This window comes from Pinus tabuliformis, chromosome 4_1, assembly GCF_031772625.1.
Source record: "Pinus tabuliformis cultivar Carrire ecotype Pingquan chromosome 4_1, CPIR1, whole genome shotgun sequence".
Classification (NCBI taxonomy): Eukaryota; Viridiplantae; Streptophyta; class Pinopsida; order Pinales; family Pinaceae; genus Pinus; species Pinus tabuliformis.
Window position 1 is genome coordinate 527,501,121 of NC_142303.1, and position 15,208 is coordinate 527,516,328.

Consider the following 15,208-nt stretch of genomic DNA (forward strand, 5'->3'; position numbering starts at 1 on the left):
ATGTTCTTCAATTGCATGGCCTCCCATCAAATCTGGTATGATCTAGCTTCGTATTTTTCTTTTCCGCACCTTAATTTCTCTTCTGTTGATGCAGCTTTTGCCTGGTGGGGAAGTCAAGAAGCTGACAAGCGCCCAATTCTTCCGATCACAATATGGTGCCTTTGGAAGTGGAGGAATTTAAAAATCTTTGAAGACTCAAATATTTCTTCCAAATATGTTCTGTTTTCAGTCTCAGCACTCTTTCCTCCTATCCGATGATAGGTCGATGGGTGCAGTATGTATGGCGTTTAAATCTCGGTTTTGTGCCCTAGATTGTTTCTGGGGCTTTCATCTGGGCTTCTTTTTGTTTCCTGTAATGCATTATGACAATGGTGGCGATGCTGGTGATTCCAGTTTTTATTATGTTTCCTATGTGTAGCTTCATGTTTTATTCTGATAGGCCTCTCAGCTATTAGACTCTCTGATGCGGTCTTCTTCATGAAATCCATCAGAGTATGATGTATATATTGCCTCAATATAATATATGTGTTTTTCTTTCTGAAAAAAAATACTCTATCTAACATTTAAAAATATAATTTAAACAATAAAAAATTACATATTATATTTTACACTTGAAAAAATTACATGAGAAAAATTTAATTCTTCTAAACTCATATTAACTTCGTACTAATTTAACATTAGTACAACATATGTACCGTTTAAACTACACTTAACCTGATAAAAACAAATCTAAATATTAGGTAACTTTCCTTGGCCATCTCTCTCCCGCACAATAATTTTTGTCCTAACTATCCCATCCTCAACTACCTTGAGGGGCAAATGAGGAAATACAAACTTTGATAAAGTATAGTTCTCGACCTTGAGGGACAAATTAGTAAACACAAACTTCTATAAAGTATAATTCTCGCTTCTCTACCGTTGAGGCCACATGGTTTATTTTCTTAAATAATAATATTTGAGAGTGCTACATAAAATCTTTCGCAGTCAATACACACATGGCGCTTTAGGTATGCTCTTCGGCTACCTTGGCTCCGATGGAATCCAATCCTCCCTTCACCGAGGCGTCAATGGAGCATCCCTTATGGAAAGAAATCAAAGAATCTGAGTGGTTTGCCAAAAACCCAATTGCCCATTTGATCTGTTCTTTCAAATTGGTTTCACGACCCGTTCATCTCTGGCTGCTTCGAAAATAATTATGTGCATAATCATATGAATTCACATGAAATAAATAGCTTAGGAGGAACTCTGATCAAGTATCCGGTTCTGTTTGTGACGGTATCCTTTTTGTTTCAGTTATTTGGTGAGTTGTATGTATGAAGAGGCATCGGCATCATCATCATCTGTGCTTCAGAAATTGCTCACAAAACGGCCCGGTGAAGTTGATGTTGTACATGATGATCGCACATTGGAGAATGGCATCAGCGAGTTGGATGACATCATGGAGGCTGCAGGCATGGTGTTTATCCAAGCTAACAAGCAGATACACAGGTTTCAGTCTCTTTTGATATATATATGTTTTGGTTTTGCCAACTTTCTTTATAAAGCTTTCTGAATTTGGTATAACTTGCTTTGTGATTAATGGTTCTGGATTTTGATTTTATGGAGAGTGGATTTTAGAAATGAAAGATTGAATCAAATTTGAAGAACCGCATGCCATTTTACCCTCTGATATTAGCCAATTGATAACTCCCCGTCCGCACAGAATCCAAATTGGGGAAACTTCTGTGGTTAATGTAATGTATGCTGTTTGAGTATTTTATTTCCCATTTTCCCCAAGATTGTGTGGCCATTGGACATGAAGATTCCCAACCATCCATGGGGTGTTGGTGCACTGTTCAGGTTGAAAGAGTGTTAAGCCGTCCATTGGGGTTGTGCTGTGCCCTATCTTGTAGGACATAGGTATCAAAAACATTAAAGCTGGGTGCAAGTCTCGGACGATTTTGGCTCAAATGTGTATACCTCACGAGGAAGTTGGTTTTCAATGATGAAGCTCCTCAGGGTATGTTTCTGGAAGAACTTAGACAATTGTATTAAGAAAGCTCTGATTTCTTAAAATTAGGTCTGATATAAATGGAATTGAAAATGTAAGATCACATTCGGAAGGAAGAGGATCTTCTTCCCGTTTGAAGGCCTCTACCAGTTGAACCTTATCATCTGAATGACTGTGAACAAAATAGGTACAGGCAGTTAAAAAACGTATAAACTAAACTTATTATTTTTTGAGCCCTTCTCCGGAGACGTAAAATTTTAGTAGGGTTGTTTGTTTCAAAGCCCAGACATTCACAACCTTTATTATGACTAGTAAGGGCACGGAATGCCTTTCTAGTAGCAAAACCCTCGGTGGGTGTGTTTCTCTCAACACAAGACGAGACAATTCAGTCTAGTAAACCCTTTTTTTGTTTTGTTGAATTGAGGCTTCTGTGATCCATAATAGTTATAAGAAGAATTTCGGCATAAATGCAAAGCTGGATCTGGTTCTTCAACTTGTCCTGACGATGAACCACATTGGTTGGTTCGAAACGCGTCGACAAAGATCTTTCTACATGTGATTTATGCCGAAGTTATTCTTATAACTCTTTTTGTTTTGTTTTTGATAATGCTTCCTTGTACTACAGTGGCGAGCATCCACCACCTATCAAGAGGTGGGCGATTGTTTACCTTGTTGGGTGTTATTCCAGCCTCACATTAACAGCCGTGGCAATTGTTTACCTTGTTGGGTGTTATTCCAGCCTCACATTAACAGCCATGGCAGCTCAACCAACGCAACGGCCTCTTTGCTGGAGTGCGCTGGCCATTTGAGGAAGAGAACCCCGGTAGGGTCTCTACCCTAATCCCTCTATTCCCATTGTGTATTGTGCTTCTACGCTACACAATTCAAGGGTTTGCTTAATTTTACTTGAATGAGCACTTCTTCCTCGTTTTCCTCGTATAAAGGAGGGTGAAAAACAGTCTCCACTAAAAAGCTATGCCTATTCACCTAATGTTATTGACACTATCAAGTATTAGAAAAGGAAAAAGACGGAAAAAAAACTTTGCTAGTTCGCAGTTCGAATGGACCTAGTATAGAAGATGCCATTTAGCTACACACAGCCTATATGGTGATCAAGAACATCCCTGCAGAGTCCCCCACCTTTTGGATCCTGTTGACAGCTAAAATGAGTCTTAAAATCTCCTCAAAGCGTAAACTATGGTTTCCAAAATCAGCTAGGACAATGTTCTGTGCGACTGTCCGTTTGCAACAGATCACCCTTCCTTACCTGGAATGATATTTTATGGGTCCAACATGAAAATGACAAACATCGAATAAACATTACACCTTCTTTGGATATTGTCTGCTTTATGTTTATTCAGGAACCACAGATTGCAATTTCAGTTTCTCAGCCAGTCGGTGGAGTCCAGTGACTGCAGTTAAGTTAATGTCCATGCTTCTTTTGATGCATGTGCACGGCAGCGCAATCAACGTGCAAAAATGAAAAGAAAATGGACTATCCATGTTTGGCTGACACTGGAAGCATGCAAAAGTGAATTATGACCAAAGGTTTACACGAGAAGCAAAGTCTAGTCTTTTACCAAATCTATCAGTATATTTTAATTCCAAATATTAAAAATTCTGCTATCAGTATATTCTTGGTCCCAACATTAAAATTTTTGCAAAACAATTGTGGGAGGTGGCATCCAGCTACTTGGTCAAGAATCACAAAACCAAGAATAATGAAGATGAACACTATTCAATCAATCTTCTTGGGGACAATTACCAATGAGATATATTTAATTAATGAACCAAGAGTACTTAGATGAATTCCAATGTTCTTCCAATGGTGTACTAAACAAGAATCACAAAACCACCAACAATCAAAGTTCTTGCTTGCTTAGATACTAACCCAATAAAACTCTTGCAAATGTTCTTAATCAAAATCCTTCAATAATTAATTTCCAAGCTAGACTTTAGATGCCAAATATAGGTTATCAACCAACAAGGATTTACAATGTGTTTTGATTAGATGGCAAACTAGAGGATAAGCAATTACCCAAACAAAAATTATATGCCAATGTCAATTATCTCAAAGGAAACAATTGGACTTAAAAAAATGCCCTTAATATATCTCAATACCGAATGCCAATTAGATGCTGCAAATGAAGATAACAAGATTGTTTATTTACTTAATATAATGATCTAATCAGCTATTAGATTCAGAGTCCAAATGCCAATGTAATGTAGAATTCATGTCTACAAGAATCTTGTAGAAAGTGCTGGTCATAAGAATATGCTCGAAAGTCTTTCATATGATTACTCGATGCTTGGAAAAAGAAGTTTGGTATGCTTTGAAATGGCTAAATAGCAAGACTCTTCCATAAGATAGCATGATTTGGACATGATGATATTGATCAACATCAAATATGGTCTCTTGAAAAAAGAAAGAGAGTTAATAATGACAACTCTGAGAAAGATTATATTGCAGCTTTATCCATGGGCACTTTTGATTCAAATCAAAAGCATGGAGAAGGATTCTTGTATAATATGGAGATAGAACATGCAGAAGGATGTTGATTTCAAAGGAAACAAGTAAGCAAAATTTGATATCTTGACAAAAGGCCATCATGATGAGGTAATCGTGATTTTGATATTTTGGTATTGGTTATCTGGTTGGTATATAGTTTTACTACTTGGAAGAATGTTGTAGAAATGCATAATGGCAGTCGAGGTAATTGTATCTACAACTGTTTGTTTTGAACTCAATTCAATAAATACATGGATTGAGTGGTTGCCTTTGGTAATCCTTGAAGGATTATATGGTCAAGATGTTTACATCATCCTAGGATTAAAATATAGTGAAACAAGAAGATAACTGGATGTTTCAATGACAATGAAGATCACTTTCATGATTAGAGGAAGCTATGATTACCTATACTTCGATTGGCTCAATAAAGTGCCTTTGTTGATGATGATTAGAGGAAAGTGATATGAAAGGTTGATGGTCTGAACCCTGTCAAAGTTTGGCTCCATTATATCTAGAAAGATAAAAACCCAATATGATGAGATGCAAAGGGGAGGAGTAGCCATGCAGTTACTACCTAGAGATCTCCATGAAGAACGAGTAGCTGATGTATTTATGAAGATAGGCTAAAGAGCTTGTGGTTATGACTTCCCAATTGAAAGGAAGTAAGGAATCTCCTCTTTGTTTAAGAGGGAGTAAGCAGTGTCCTTGAATGTTTGAAAACGAGCAAGAATCAATTCCCTGATCAGTAGGGAATGAGGATCTCCTCTCTCGTTAAGATGGAGTGATGTTAAACATCATATTCTCCATGTGTTATGCACTAGACCAAGACTAACAGCGTAAGTCTAAGTCAAGGAACTAGGAAGGAGAATGGAGGATTGAATAAGCATATGAGATTGATATTCCTCGAGAATAGAGAATCCAAGATAGGAAGTGGATTGACACTCTTTGAGGATTTGACAAGTATCTAAGACAAGAATGGTCGAAGAGGACTGATATTCTTTGAGGATTGGGAATCCAAGATAAGAATAGTCCTAGGACATACCTAGTGAAGAGGATGGAGTATGTCCCTTAAGAGGTAGTGTGGTGTCTCACGTAAATCCTACCAACGGTATGCTTTGATATAAGTAGAGCTGGTTATGATGTTGATGCTTAAGATGGCTTATCAATCCGACTCTTCTTATGAGAACTCTTTAATTTGAGAATATCCTTGTACCGGTTGTATAATTATGAATACTTCCCTACTTAAGAGGGATTGTTGGAAAATGTAACTAGTTTCGGTCTTCATAATCGTCATTGTATTTATATCATTATGTAATATTATGTTACAAGCAAAAGAAGAAAGAAAAATATTATTTTTTGATCTGAATTTTTATATTGTTTGTCATCCATCTCGGTGCATTTGGAGTGGAAAAAGTGGAGAAATCAACTCATGGGACCGCTTTTACCGGTGAGACCTAGTCTGGTGAAATAGGGTCTGAAACCTTTTGGGAACTATCAAACAATGTTTTTTAGGGGTAAAACTTTGCGGCTTTAGCCCCACACCTTTTCATGCTATTCTACACATAGAGACCTTTCCAACGGTGCAAGAAGCGCATCAATCGGAGTCCGTATGCAAAAGTTATGCCACTCAGAAGTTGACTTCCCTGTTTTCACACCTATAGTTTGGGAGGATGCCATGTAAGTCCCCATTATTCATGGAAAAGGGGCTAGCTGCGTGTTTACAATTTAAAAGACTCTTGAAGAGTCTATTTTGTAACTCTAGTTAAGAGTTGATGTAGTCAAACTTAACCATTAGTAGGCTATCGGGTTGTGTTATAACCGGGCCATTAGGAAGAAGAGGCATTCCATTCTTTCGAGAGCATTTTGTTCCATAGCTGAGCAAAGATAACCAAGAGCGATAGGAGGTAGAGCACATAGAGAGGATCTGTGCCCATGGGCAATATTCATTACTTCTTTGTACCTGCAACTATATTTCCAGATAGAGAAAAAGAGCGAAGCGACCTCACCTTCCATCTGGGTTTTCTCTCGAAAGGGTTTCCCAGAGAGCATATCTTGTGTCTTGTGTGTGTGTGCTTATTTTGTCGTTCTCTATTTTTCTGCATAATTTCCATTCACATGCATGCACTAATTACAGTTAAATCCACAAATCTTAAAGTTTAATAAACTGTAATAGTGTAGAATTTTCAGAGTTTTAATATAATATTATTAGATTTGTTGTGATGAACTGTCCAGTGGAATATCCACGACAGTTTACAGATCATTTGGTATCAAAGTGGGTTTCTTTGGGTATATTGTGGAGATTGCAGGCATTTAGATCGATGGGGTCGAATATCGTAAAACCCTAATTATGGGCGACGAATCTGTTAACGAACCTCGTGATCTTGCAGAGGTGAGGTTTTTGCGCTTGAACAACAAGTTGCAGATATAAAGTGCAATGTAAACCTCCTCATAGCGGCTCTAAGCAATAAGCTGGGGATATTTGGAGAAGATGGGGGTTTGACTGCAGAGGAAAAATCAAAGGGGGATCGGGAACCAGTCGAAGAAAGAACCTGGAAGAGATCATTCCAGTTCGAGTGTCGTGAATAAATCCTTGTTCAAAATGGAAGCAAAAGTCGATATCAAGTCGAATCATGACGAGATCGACGCTAAGCTGAACCACTGGTTGCAGCAGTTGGAAGTTTATTTCAACATCTATCAGATCAAGGAAGGGAAAAAGATCTCATTCGCGCGGCTGAAATTAGAGGGCCATGCTCTGACTTGGTGGGAGAGCTACAGGGAAACTCTGAGGTTGGAGGGAGAACCTCCAGTGACTAAGTGGAACGATTTCAAAACCCTCATTAAGTCACAGTTTTATCCCATTGGGTACGTGGAGGACCAGTTGGTACAATGGCATTAATTCAGGGAAAAGCCAGGCCAAAGCGTGCAGGAGTACACCACAAAATTCAAAAATATGGCTATAATGTTGGGTATCTCTCCAAAGAACTCAGATGTACTCAAGTATTTGGGGGATCTGCACCACCATTTGCATGAGCAAGTGATGCTGTTCAAGCCTAGATTGGTGGATGAGGCTTGTGTACAGGCACAATATCTGGAGAACATAGGCCTGAAAAGAGCACAATCAAGTGGATCGAAGTAGAAGGAGCAACATGAAGCTTCTAAGGAGGGGAAGAAGAAGCAAAAAGGGGGAAAAGATAAAAAGACGACAACCACAACACACCAGTGCAAAAATCCTAGAACCACTACAACATTGATGGCCATATAGAGGAGAAGTGCTGGAAGTTGCATCCAAAGCTAAACCTGAAGAACAAGAAGAAAGATAATAAGAAGAAGAATCTCATGGCCATTGATTTGAGCAACCAAGTTGAAAGCAACTCAGACGTGGATGAGAAGATCGTCTGTACATTAGTGCAAAAGGAGGTGAATCTGAGTAGCCTTCAACAACAGGAAGAGAAAGAAATGACCAAACTCTTCCATATAAAGATACAGGTCAAGAAGACAAAGATTGATGCTTTGTTTGACTCAGGATCGCAGACGAATTTCATTGCAATAGAGCTAGTCAAGAAGTTGGGGTTGGAAGTTCATGATCATCCAAACCCATATCCACTGGGATGGGGAAATAAGGAAGCAAAGTTGAAGGTAACAAAACAGTGCAAAATTAGATTTTGTTGACACCTAATCCGAAACGGATGAGGTGAAGCTGGACAGTCATCTAGAAGATGAACTGATCCGTTGTGTATGTGTATAAATAAATAATTGTCTAATGCATAAATCACCCAGTTTTGTCTTGCGCTCATTAATTGCTGGAGTTACCCTGGCCTGACATGGTATCAGAGCACAGGTCCCAAAATAGGTTGTAACTCCTGCCGTGAGCACTGTGCTGCTCTGTCCTGCGCCCCTCTGTCCTGTCTGTCCTGCGCTGCTCTGCCTCTGCCTGGCCTGAGACTACCAGAGACTGCCCCTCTGGAGACTGCTGCGCCCTCAGACCATGAATAATTGGTATGCGTTTTGATATTGAATGTATTTCCTGAGTGTGAGCGTTGATGCATTCCCTGGAACGCTGCGTTTCTGCTCCATTACCTTGATGCGTTGAAACCTCACGTCCATTTGGATTAATCACGTCTTAGTGTCTGTCGATTTCTGAATAGTAGCGGAAAAGAACTTTCCACTTGACACTTTCACTGCATCTTGAATACCACACACCATATTTGCTGGCACTGCTACATCAATCATTTTTGGATAACAAAGACCAAGATTTTCCATTATCTTCTTGAATATATCCATATCCTTTGAAAGCCGAGGATTATAGAGCGATTCTTCTTCTACAGTCGTGACTGTATGGCCCTTATAATCATGAGCAAGAAACAACAATGTGTCCTTTGGCAATGTCAAAATCTTTGAGTGCACAGATTTGTAAAGTTGTTCCGCACTTCCTCCCTGAAAATCAGTGCGACCACAGCCACGTATTAAAAGAGCATCTCCAGTGAAAGCCATTTTCTTGTTTCACCGTGGAACTGAGTTTTTTATTGAAGACTCTCGGCATCGGTGGGTGACTGCGTTTTTTTATTGACTGCGTTTAATGTATTGAAGCCTGGCTGTTTGAAGCAACGCAAGAAGACTGTGTTTGATGTATTGAAGCCTGTAATGATTGACTGCGTTTTTTTTATGGTATCATATTTCTGCTCTCGGCATCGGTTGTTGCCTTGTAATGGTGACTGCGTTTAATGGTTGACTGCGTTTTTTTTTATGGTATCATATTTCTGCTCTCGGCATCGGTTCATTCAGTGCGCGCAGTTTTGAATGGTGTTTGGTGCATGGTTATGCGTTGGTAATTTCGGTGAAAGTTGTGTGTTGGAGACTGTGAAGATTAAAACGCGCTGTTTCATTCAAAAAGTTTAATATATTGCACTGCTTTCATAACAGCTTTGCATTAATATATATTGAAGTAATATATATTATCCCTTATGCGTGTTGCATTGATTGAAGATATATATCTCTTGCGCAGTTTTTCAATTGCATATATATTGATATATTGAAGTTATAGAATGAAGTGATGAGATCCATTGCGTTTTTTTCAAACATAGTAAAATTGCAGTGATGCTGATGCTTCTATCAAACATAAGAAGAAAATAAAATGCATAAGGCTATGATATAAGGATATTTTTACAGAAGTTTTTGGCAGAGATATTTTTTTCAGAAGGATTTTGTTTACAGAAGTTTTTGGCAGAGATATTTTTTTTTTACAGAATGCATTCAATCATTTCTATGGTCGGAATAGTTCTCACTGGCAAGGAGAACTATTCTGAATGGTCCCGGATGGTAAAACACACCCTTATCTACAATGAGTTGTGGAAAGGAGTGTGTGTCGGAGAAGAAGACAAAGACCCTGTGCAGCCCACATCAGACAAAGAACTCGCCATTTGGGAAAACAAGAACAGCAAAGCCTTTGCATTGATCGCAACATCTGTAAATGAGGAAGTAAGTCGTCATATTTCATGCTATTCCACTGCCTTTGAAGCTTTACAAAAGCTTAAAGAACTCTATGATACACATTCTGCACTTGAAGTTGTTCAGCTCATGATTAAACTCTTCACTCTTGAACTGAAAAATAATGATCCTCTTGCTCTTGCATCTGAAATAAAGTCTATAATGCATGATATAAAATCCACTAAGGTTGAGCTGGATATCTCTCTTATTGCCTTTCTCAAAGCACTCTATCCTACCTACTCTAATTATCTTGAGTCTTTACAAGCAAATGGAAACCTTAAAGATATAACCTTTGACTCTCTTGTGAAAAAGTTTGCTGAAAGAGAGAAAGCCTTTGGAAAGAAAACAGTCCCTGAATCTTCTGAAGAGAATGTTTGCCTTGCCCACAAAGAAAAGCATCCTGCTCAAGATTCTGCAAGAGGAAGAGGTGGACGAAGGGGAAGAGGAAGATACTTCAGAGGCAGGGGGGGGCAGACATTCTCAAGCAGAAAAGTCAGATCTGCATTGCATTCGCTGCAAACGAAATGGATCACATGATGCTTCTACATGCAAGCTACCATGGGACAAGGTTGAGCAGAGAAGAAACCAGCAGAAAGGTAAAACTGATGACACAGACAAAGGTAAAGCACCTGAATCCGCTCACTATATTGAGGCACAATGTAACATTGGAGTAAATGAAGACTTGTTTAATGCTTCACTTGCTTCTTCGAAAAATGACTGGTTGCTTGATTCAGGAGCAACTTGTCATATGACTTATAGGAAAGAATTTTTTGAAGATTTCACTGACAATGTTGATGGAGCAGTATACTTTGCAGATCAGTCAAAAATCAAGCCATCAGGGCTTGGCACAATCAGGCTTAAACTGCCTGGTCTTCCAGACTTTCTTCTGGATCATGTTCTATAACTCCCACAGCTGAAGAGAAACTTGCTGTCCCTGGTCCACATCCGCTAGCAAGGTCACTCCATTCACATGTTTGATGGCAAGCTTGAGGTAAGAAAGGCATCTGACCACTCACTTGTCATGAGGGGTATAGAAGAAGAAAGACTCCTTAAACTGCAAGGAACCTCTGCTCATGCACAACATTTTTCATATGTTTCTCATCATGATGAAAGTACACTTCCATCAAGTTTATTATGGCATGCTAGATTTGGACATTTAAACTATGATAGTCTCCGCTTGTTGAAGAAAAATGGTGTTGCTGGTTTGCCTACAATTCCTAGAAAACATAAACGATGTGATGCTTGCATTCTAGGAAAGCATAGCAAACAGTCTTTTCATGATTCACATTCAAGAGCACATAGGAAGCTTGAACTTATTCAATCAGATTTATGCGGTCCAATGCCTGTTCCTTCTGCAAATGGAAATAAATATATCATGACATTTATTGATGATTACACCAGAATGTGTTGGGTTTACTTATTGAAGAACAAATCTGATGCTTTTCAAACATTCAAGAATTTTCATAAGTGGATTGAAAATGATGCACAATCTCATATTGGGTCTATTCGCACTGATAATGGAAAAGAATATACATCAAATGAATTTGAACACTATCTTCGCCAACATGGGATTAAACATCAAACAACTGTGCCTTATAATCCTCAACAGAATGGTGTAGCTGAAAGAATGAACAGAACAATTCTGAATATGGTACGATCCATGCTTTTCTTCAAAAATGTAAAGACAATGTTTTGGGCTGATGCTGTTCTATGTGCTGCATATATAAAGAATAGATGTCCATCTAGTGCTATAAGAAACAAGACTCCTTATGAATTGTGGTATGGACATGTTCCTTCGGTAAAACATCTCAGGATATTTGGTTCCACCTGTTATGCTTTAATACCAAAGGTACATAGAAACAAACTTGGTGCTAGAAGTCGTAAGTGTATCTTCCTGGGGTATTCAAACACATCTAAAGCATACCGCCTCTATGATGAAGTAAATAAAAAGTTTGTTTTATCTAGAGATGTCATTTTTCTTGAATCATCCAAATCTGACAGTGTTGTTGAGCGGCAACTTGATCACTTGGATAGATTCACAAAACCAAAATCATTTCAAGAGTTTGATAATCAGATTCCAAATCTTGAAGGGGGGATTCCTATACTAGATCAACATGTGGAATCTTCTTCTGAAGAACAATCTCCCCTGCATGACACTCCAACAACGGATGATGCTTTAAGTGATGTAATTGATAGAATTGGGAGACTCAATCTTGATTCAGACCCAACTCAATCAACAGAACAGCCTGGACCATCTCAGAAAGGTCCCCCAAAGTGGCTGACAAAGACACTTGAAAGTGTTCATCCTGATGAAATTGGAAAAACAGGAACCAGAAATTCAAACCAACAAGATGGAGGTGATGTAGATAACTCTAATTCACCTGTTGATATGGATGTTACTTATGATTGTGAATTGAACTTGTCTACAGATTTTGAACCAACTTCCTTCAAAGAAGCTGCTTCTCACGATGAATGGAAAGAAGCGATGCAGAAGGAGTATGATGCCCTCATAAAGAATGGCACTTGGAAGCTGGTTGATCCTCCATTTGGAACCAAACCAATTGGCTGCAAGTGGGTCTACAAGAACAAGTACAAAGCTGATGGCTCACTTGACAAGCACAAAGCTAGGCTTGTGGCAAAAGGTTTTGCACAGAAGGAAGGGGTCGATTATGAGGAAACTTTTGCTCCCACAGCAAAATGGGCCACCATCCGGACACTCTTTGCACTAGCTGCTCAGAACGGTTGGAAAGTCCATCAAATGGATGTAAAAACTGCATTCTTGAATGGAGATCTAAAAGAGAATGTTTTTATGTCCCAACCTGAAGGATTTGTTGTGAAAGGACATGAACACAAAGTATGCAAACTTGTGAAGTCCTTGTATGGCCTCAAACAAGCACCACGAGCCTGGTATGAAAAACTAACTGAGCATCTTCTGAAACTCAACTTCAATCATTTTGATCTTGATGATGCAACTTTATTTGTCAAGAAAGTTGGCAAAACAGTTGCATATCTTGTGGTATATGTAGATGATCTTTTAATGACAGGGAACAATGAAAGCTATATTGCATCCATAAAGAAAGAATTAGGAAATTTTTTTGAAATGACTGATTTGGGCTATGTTCATTACTATCTGGCATTGAAGTAACCCAACATCCAAAGTCCATATTTCTTTCTCAAAAGAAATACATTGGAGATTTGTTATACAGATTTGGCATGACAGAGTGCAATCCCCTTTCTACTCCAATGGAACAAAACTTGAAGCTCACATCTACTGAAGGAAAGGAATTTGAGGATGCAACAAAGTATAGACAGCTTGTAGGAAGTCTCATCTACCTCACTACTACCAGACCAGACATTTCATTTGCTGTTGGAATCCTCTCCAGGTTTATGCAAAGGCCTTGTGAGGGACATTGGTCTGCTGCAAAAAGAGTTCTAAGGTACTTGAAGGGAACTCAAGACCTTGGAATCAAGTATACACAGGTGGACGACTTCAACTTGATTGGATACTCTGATTCAGACTTCGATGGAGACAAAGAAACGGGGTATCTACTTCAGGATATGCTATGAGTCTTGGATCGGGAGCTGTCTCCTGGAGATCACGCAAACAATCAGTGCCAGCAGATTCCACAACAGAAGCAGAATATGTGGCAGCAGCTGAAGCAACGAAAGAAATTGTGTGGCTCAGGAAAATTCTTGAAGATTTGTAGGTAAAACAAATACAATCAACTCCACTCATGATTGATAAACACCTCTGCAATAAAATTGGCCAAGAACCCAAAGTTCCATGATCGTACTAAGCACATCAATACTAAATATCATCTGATCCGACATCATGTTGAGGCCAAAACAATCCATCTCCGTCATTGTTCCACAAACGAGCAAATTGCAGACATCTTCACCAAAGCACTTGGAAGAGAAAAGCTTGAAAGATTCAGAACGATGCTTGGACTCACCAACATCCCTTCAGATTAAGGGGGGAATGTTGACACCTAATCCGAAACGGATGAGGTGAAGCTGGACAGTCATCTAGAAGATGAACTGATCCGTTGTGTATGTGTATAAATAAATAATTGTCTAATGCATAAATCACCCAGTTTTGTCTTGCGCTCATTAATTGCTGGAGTTACCCTGGCCTGACAGATTTGCTATCAGTGCTGATTTTATTGATGAAGTAGATCTGGATGCGGTTCCCCTTGATGTATGTGGAGTCGTGTTTGGGAGTCCATACATGTACATTCATGAGGAGAGATAACTAGTACCGGCTCATCAAGGATGGAAAATCATTCATCATCAACGTGCAAAAAGGCAAGTTGAAAATTTCACTGGTAAGTGCCAACCAAGCCAAGAAATTGATTAGTTCCAGCAAGAAGTATGTTTTATTGTTATTAAGAGAAAGTCAGTCTGAAAAGGAGTCAATAAGAGGCAAGGCATCCCTGGATGGATGTACTAAGAAACATAAACAACAATTGGAGGAGTTGTTTCAGGCATACAACGATGTGTTTTGAGAGCGTAAAGGGTTACCACCTAAAAGAGAAGTTGAGCACGAGATCCAGCTATTGCCAGACTCCACATTGCCAAATATTGGGCTGTATAGGAAGTTTGTTATAGAAGCAAGTGAGGTGAAGAAACAGTTGCAACAACTGCTGGAACAGGGTGTCATTCGACCGAGTACATCACCATGTGGGTCACCCATCATCATTGTGTCAAAGAAGGATGGGACTTGGCGGATGTGTATAGATTACAGGGCGTTGAATAAAATCATGCTCAAGAACAGATACCCCCTGCCCAGGATAGACGATTTGCTAGATCAGTTGCAGCAAGCAAAGTATTTCACCAAGTTGGACTTGAAGTCTGGATATCACCAGGTTCGAGTCAAATAAGAAGATACATGGAAGACCTTCAAAACCAGACAAGGTTTGTATGAGTGGTTAGTTATGACATTTGGCCTATGTAATGCACCAACTACGTTTATGAGATTAATGAATGATATATTGTGTCCTTTGATAGATTCATTTGTTATTGTTTATTTGGATGATATATTGGTATATAGTGCTACCTGGGAGGAGCATATTTCACATTTGATGCAAGTGCTGGAAACATTGAAGAAGCACCAGTTGCTAGCAAATCTCAAGAAGTGTGAGTTTGCGCAACAATCTTTGGTGTATCTGGGGTATGTGATCGATGGATGAGAGTTGAAGATAGATCCTTCCAAGATGGAGACCATC

General features: G+C 39.1%; 1 protein-coding gene and 1 pseudogene across 1 annotated transcript; one reads left to right on the top strand and one right to left on the bottom strand.

Annotated features, from left to right (window-relative positions):
* The first annotated feature begins 937 nt into the window (after positions 1-937).
* On the top strand, positions 938-2,799 carry LOC149176904 (uncharacterized). Its single transcript, XM_089421606.1, has 3 exons — positions 938-1,108; positions 1,294-1,488; positions 2,616-2,799. The coding sequence occupies exons 1-3, from the start codon at positions 1,035-1,037 to the stop codon at positions 2,797-2,799; spliced, it is 453 nt and encodes a 150-aa protein (XP_089277732.1). The 5' UTR covers positions 938-1,034.
* A 5,813-nt stretch (positions 2,800-8,612) lies between these two features.
* LOC149176905 (persulfide dioxygenase ETHE1 homolog, mitochondrial pseudogene) lies at positions 8,613-8,990 on the bottom strand (annotated as a pseudogene).
* Between the last annotated feature and the right edge of the window lie 6,218 nt (positions 8,991-15,208).

Bases quoted from the DNA above. Each gene is read 5' to 3' on its own strand.
- LOC149176904 (XM_089421606.1), top strand. From the start codon at position 1,035: ATGGAATCCAATCCTCCCTTCACCGAGGCGTCAATGGAGCATCCCTTA. The intron at 1,109-1,293 runs GTTTGCCAAAAA...TTTTTGTTTCAG, and splicing joins GAAATCAAAGAATCTGAGTG to TTATTTGGTGAGTTGTATGT. The intron at 1,489-2,615 runs GTTTCAGTCTCT...CTTGTACTACAG, and splicing joins GCTAACAAGCAGATACACAG to TGGCGAGCATCCACCACCTA.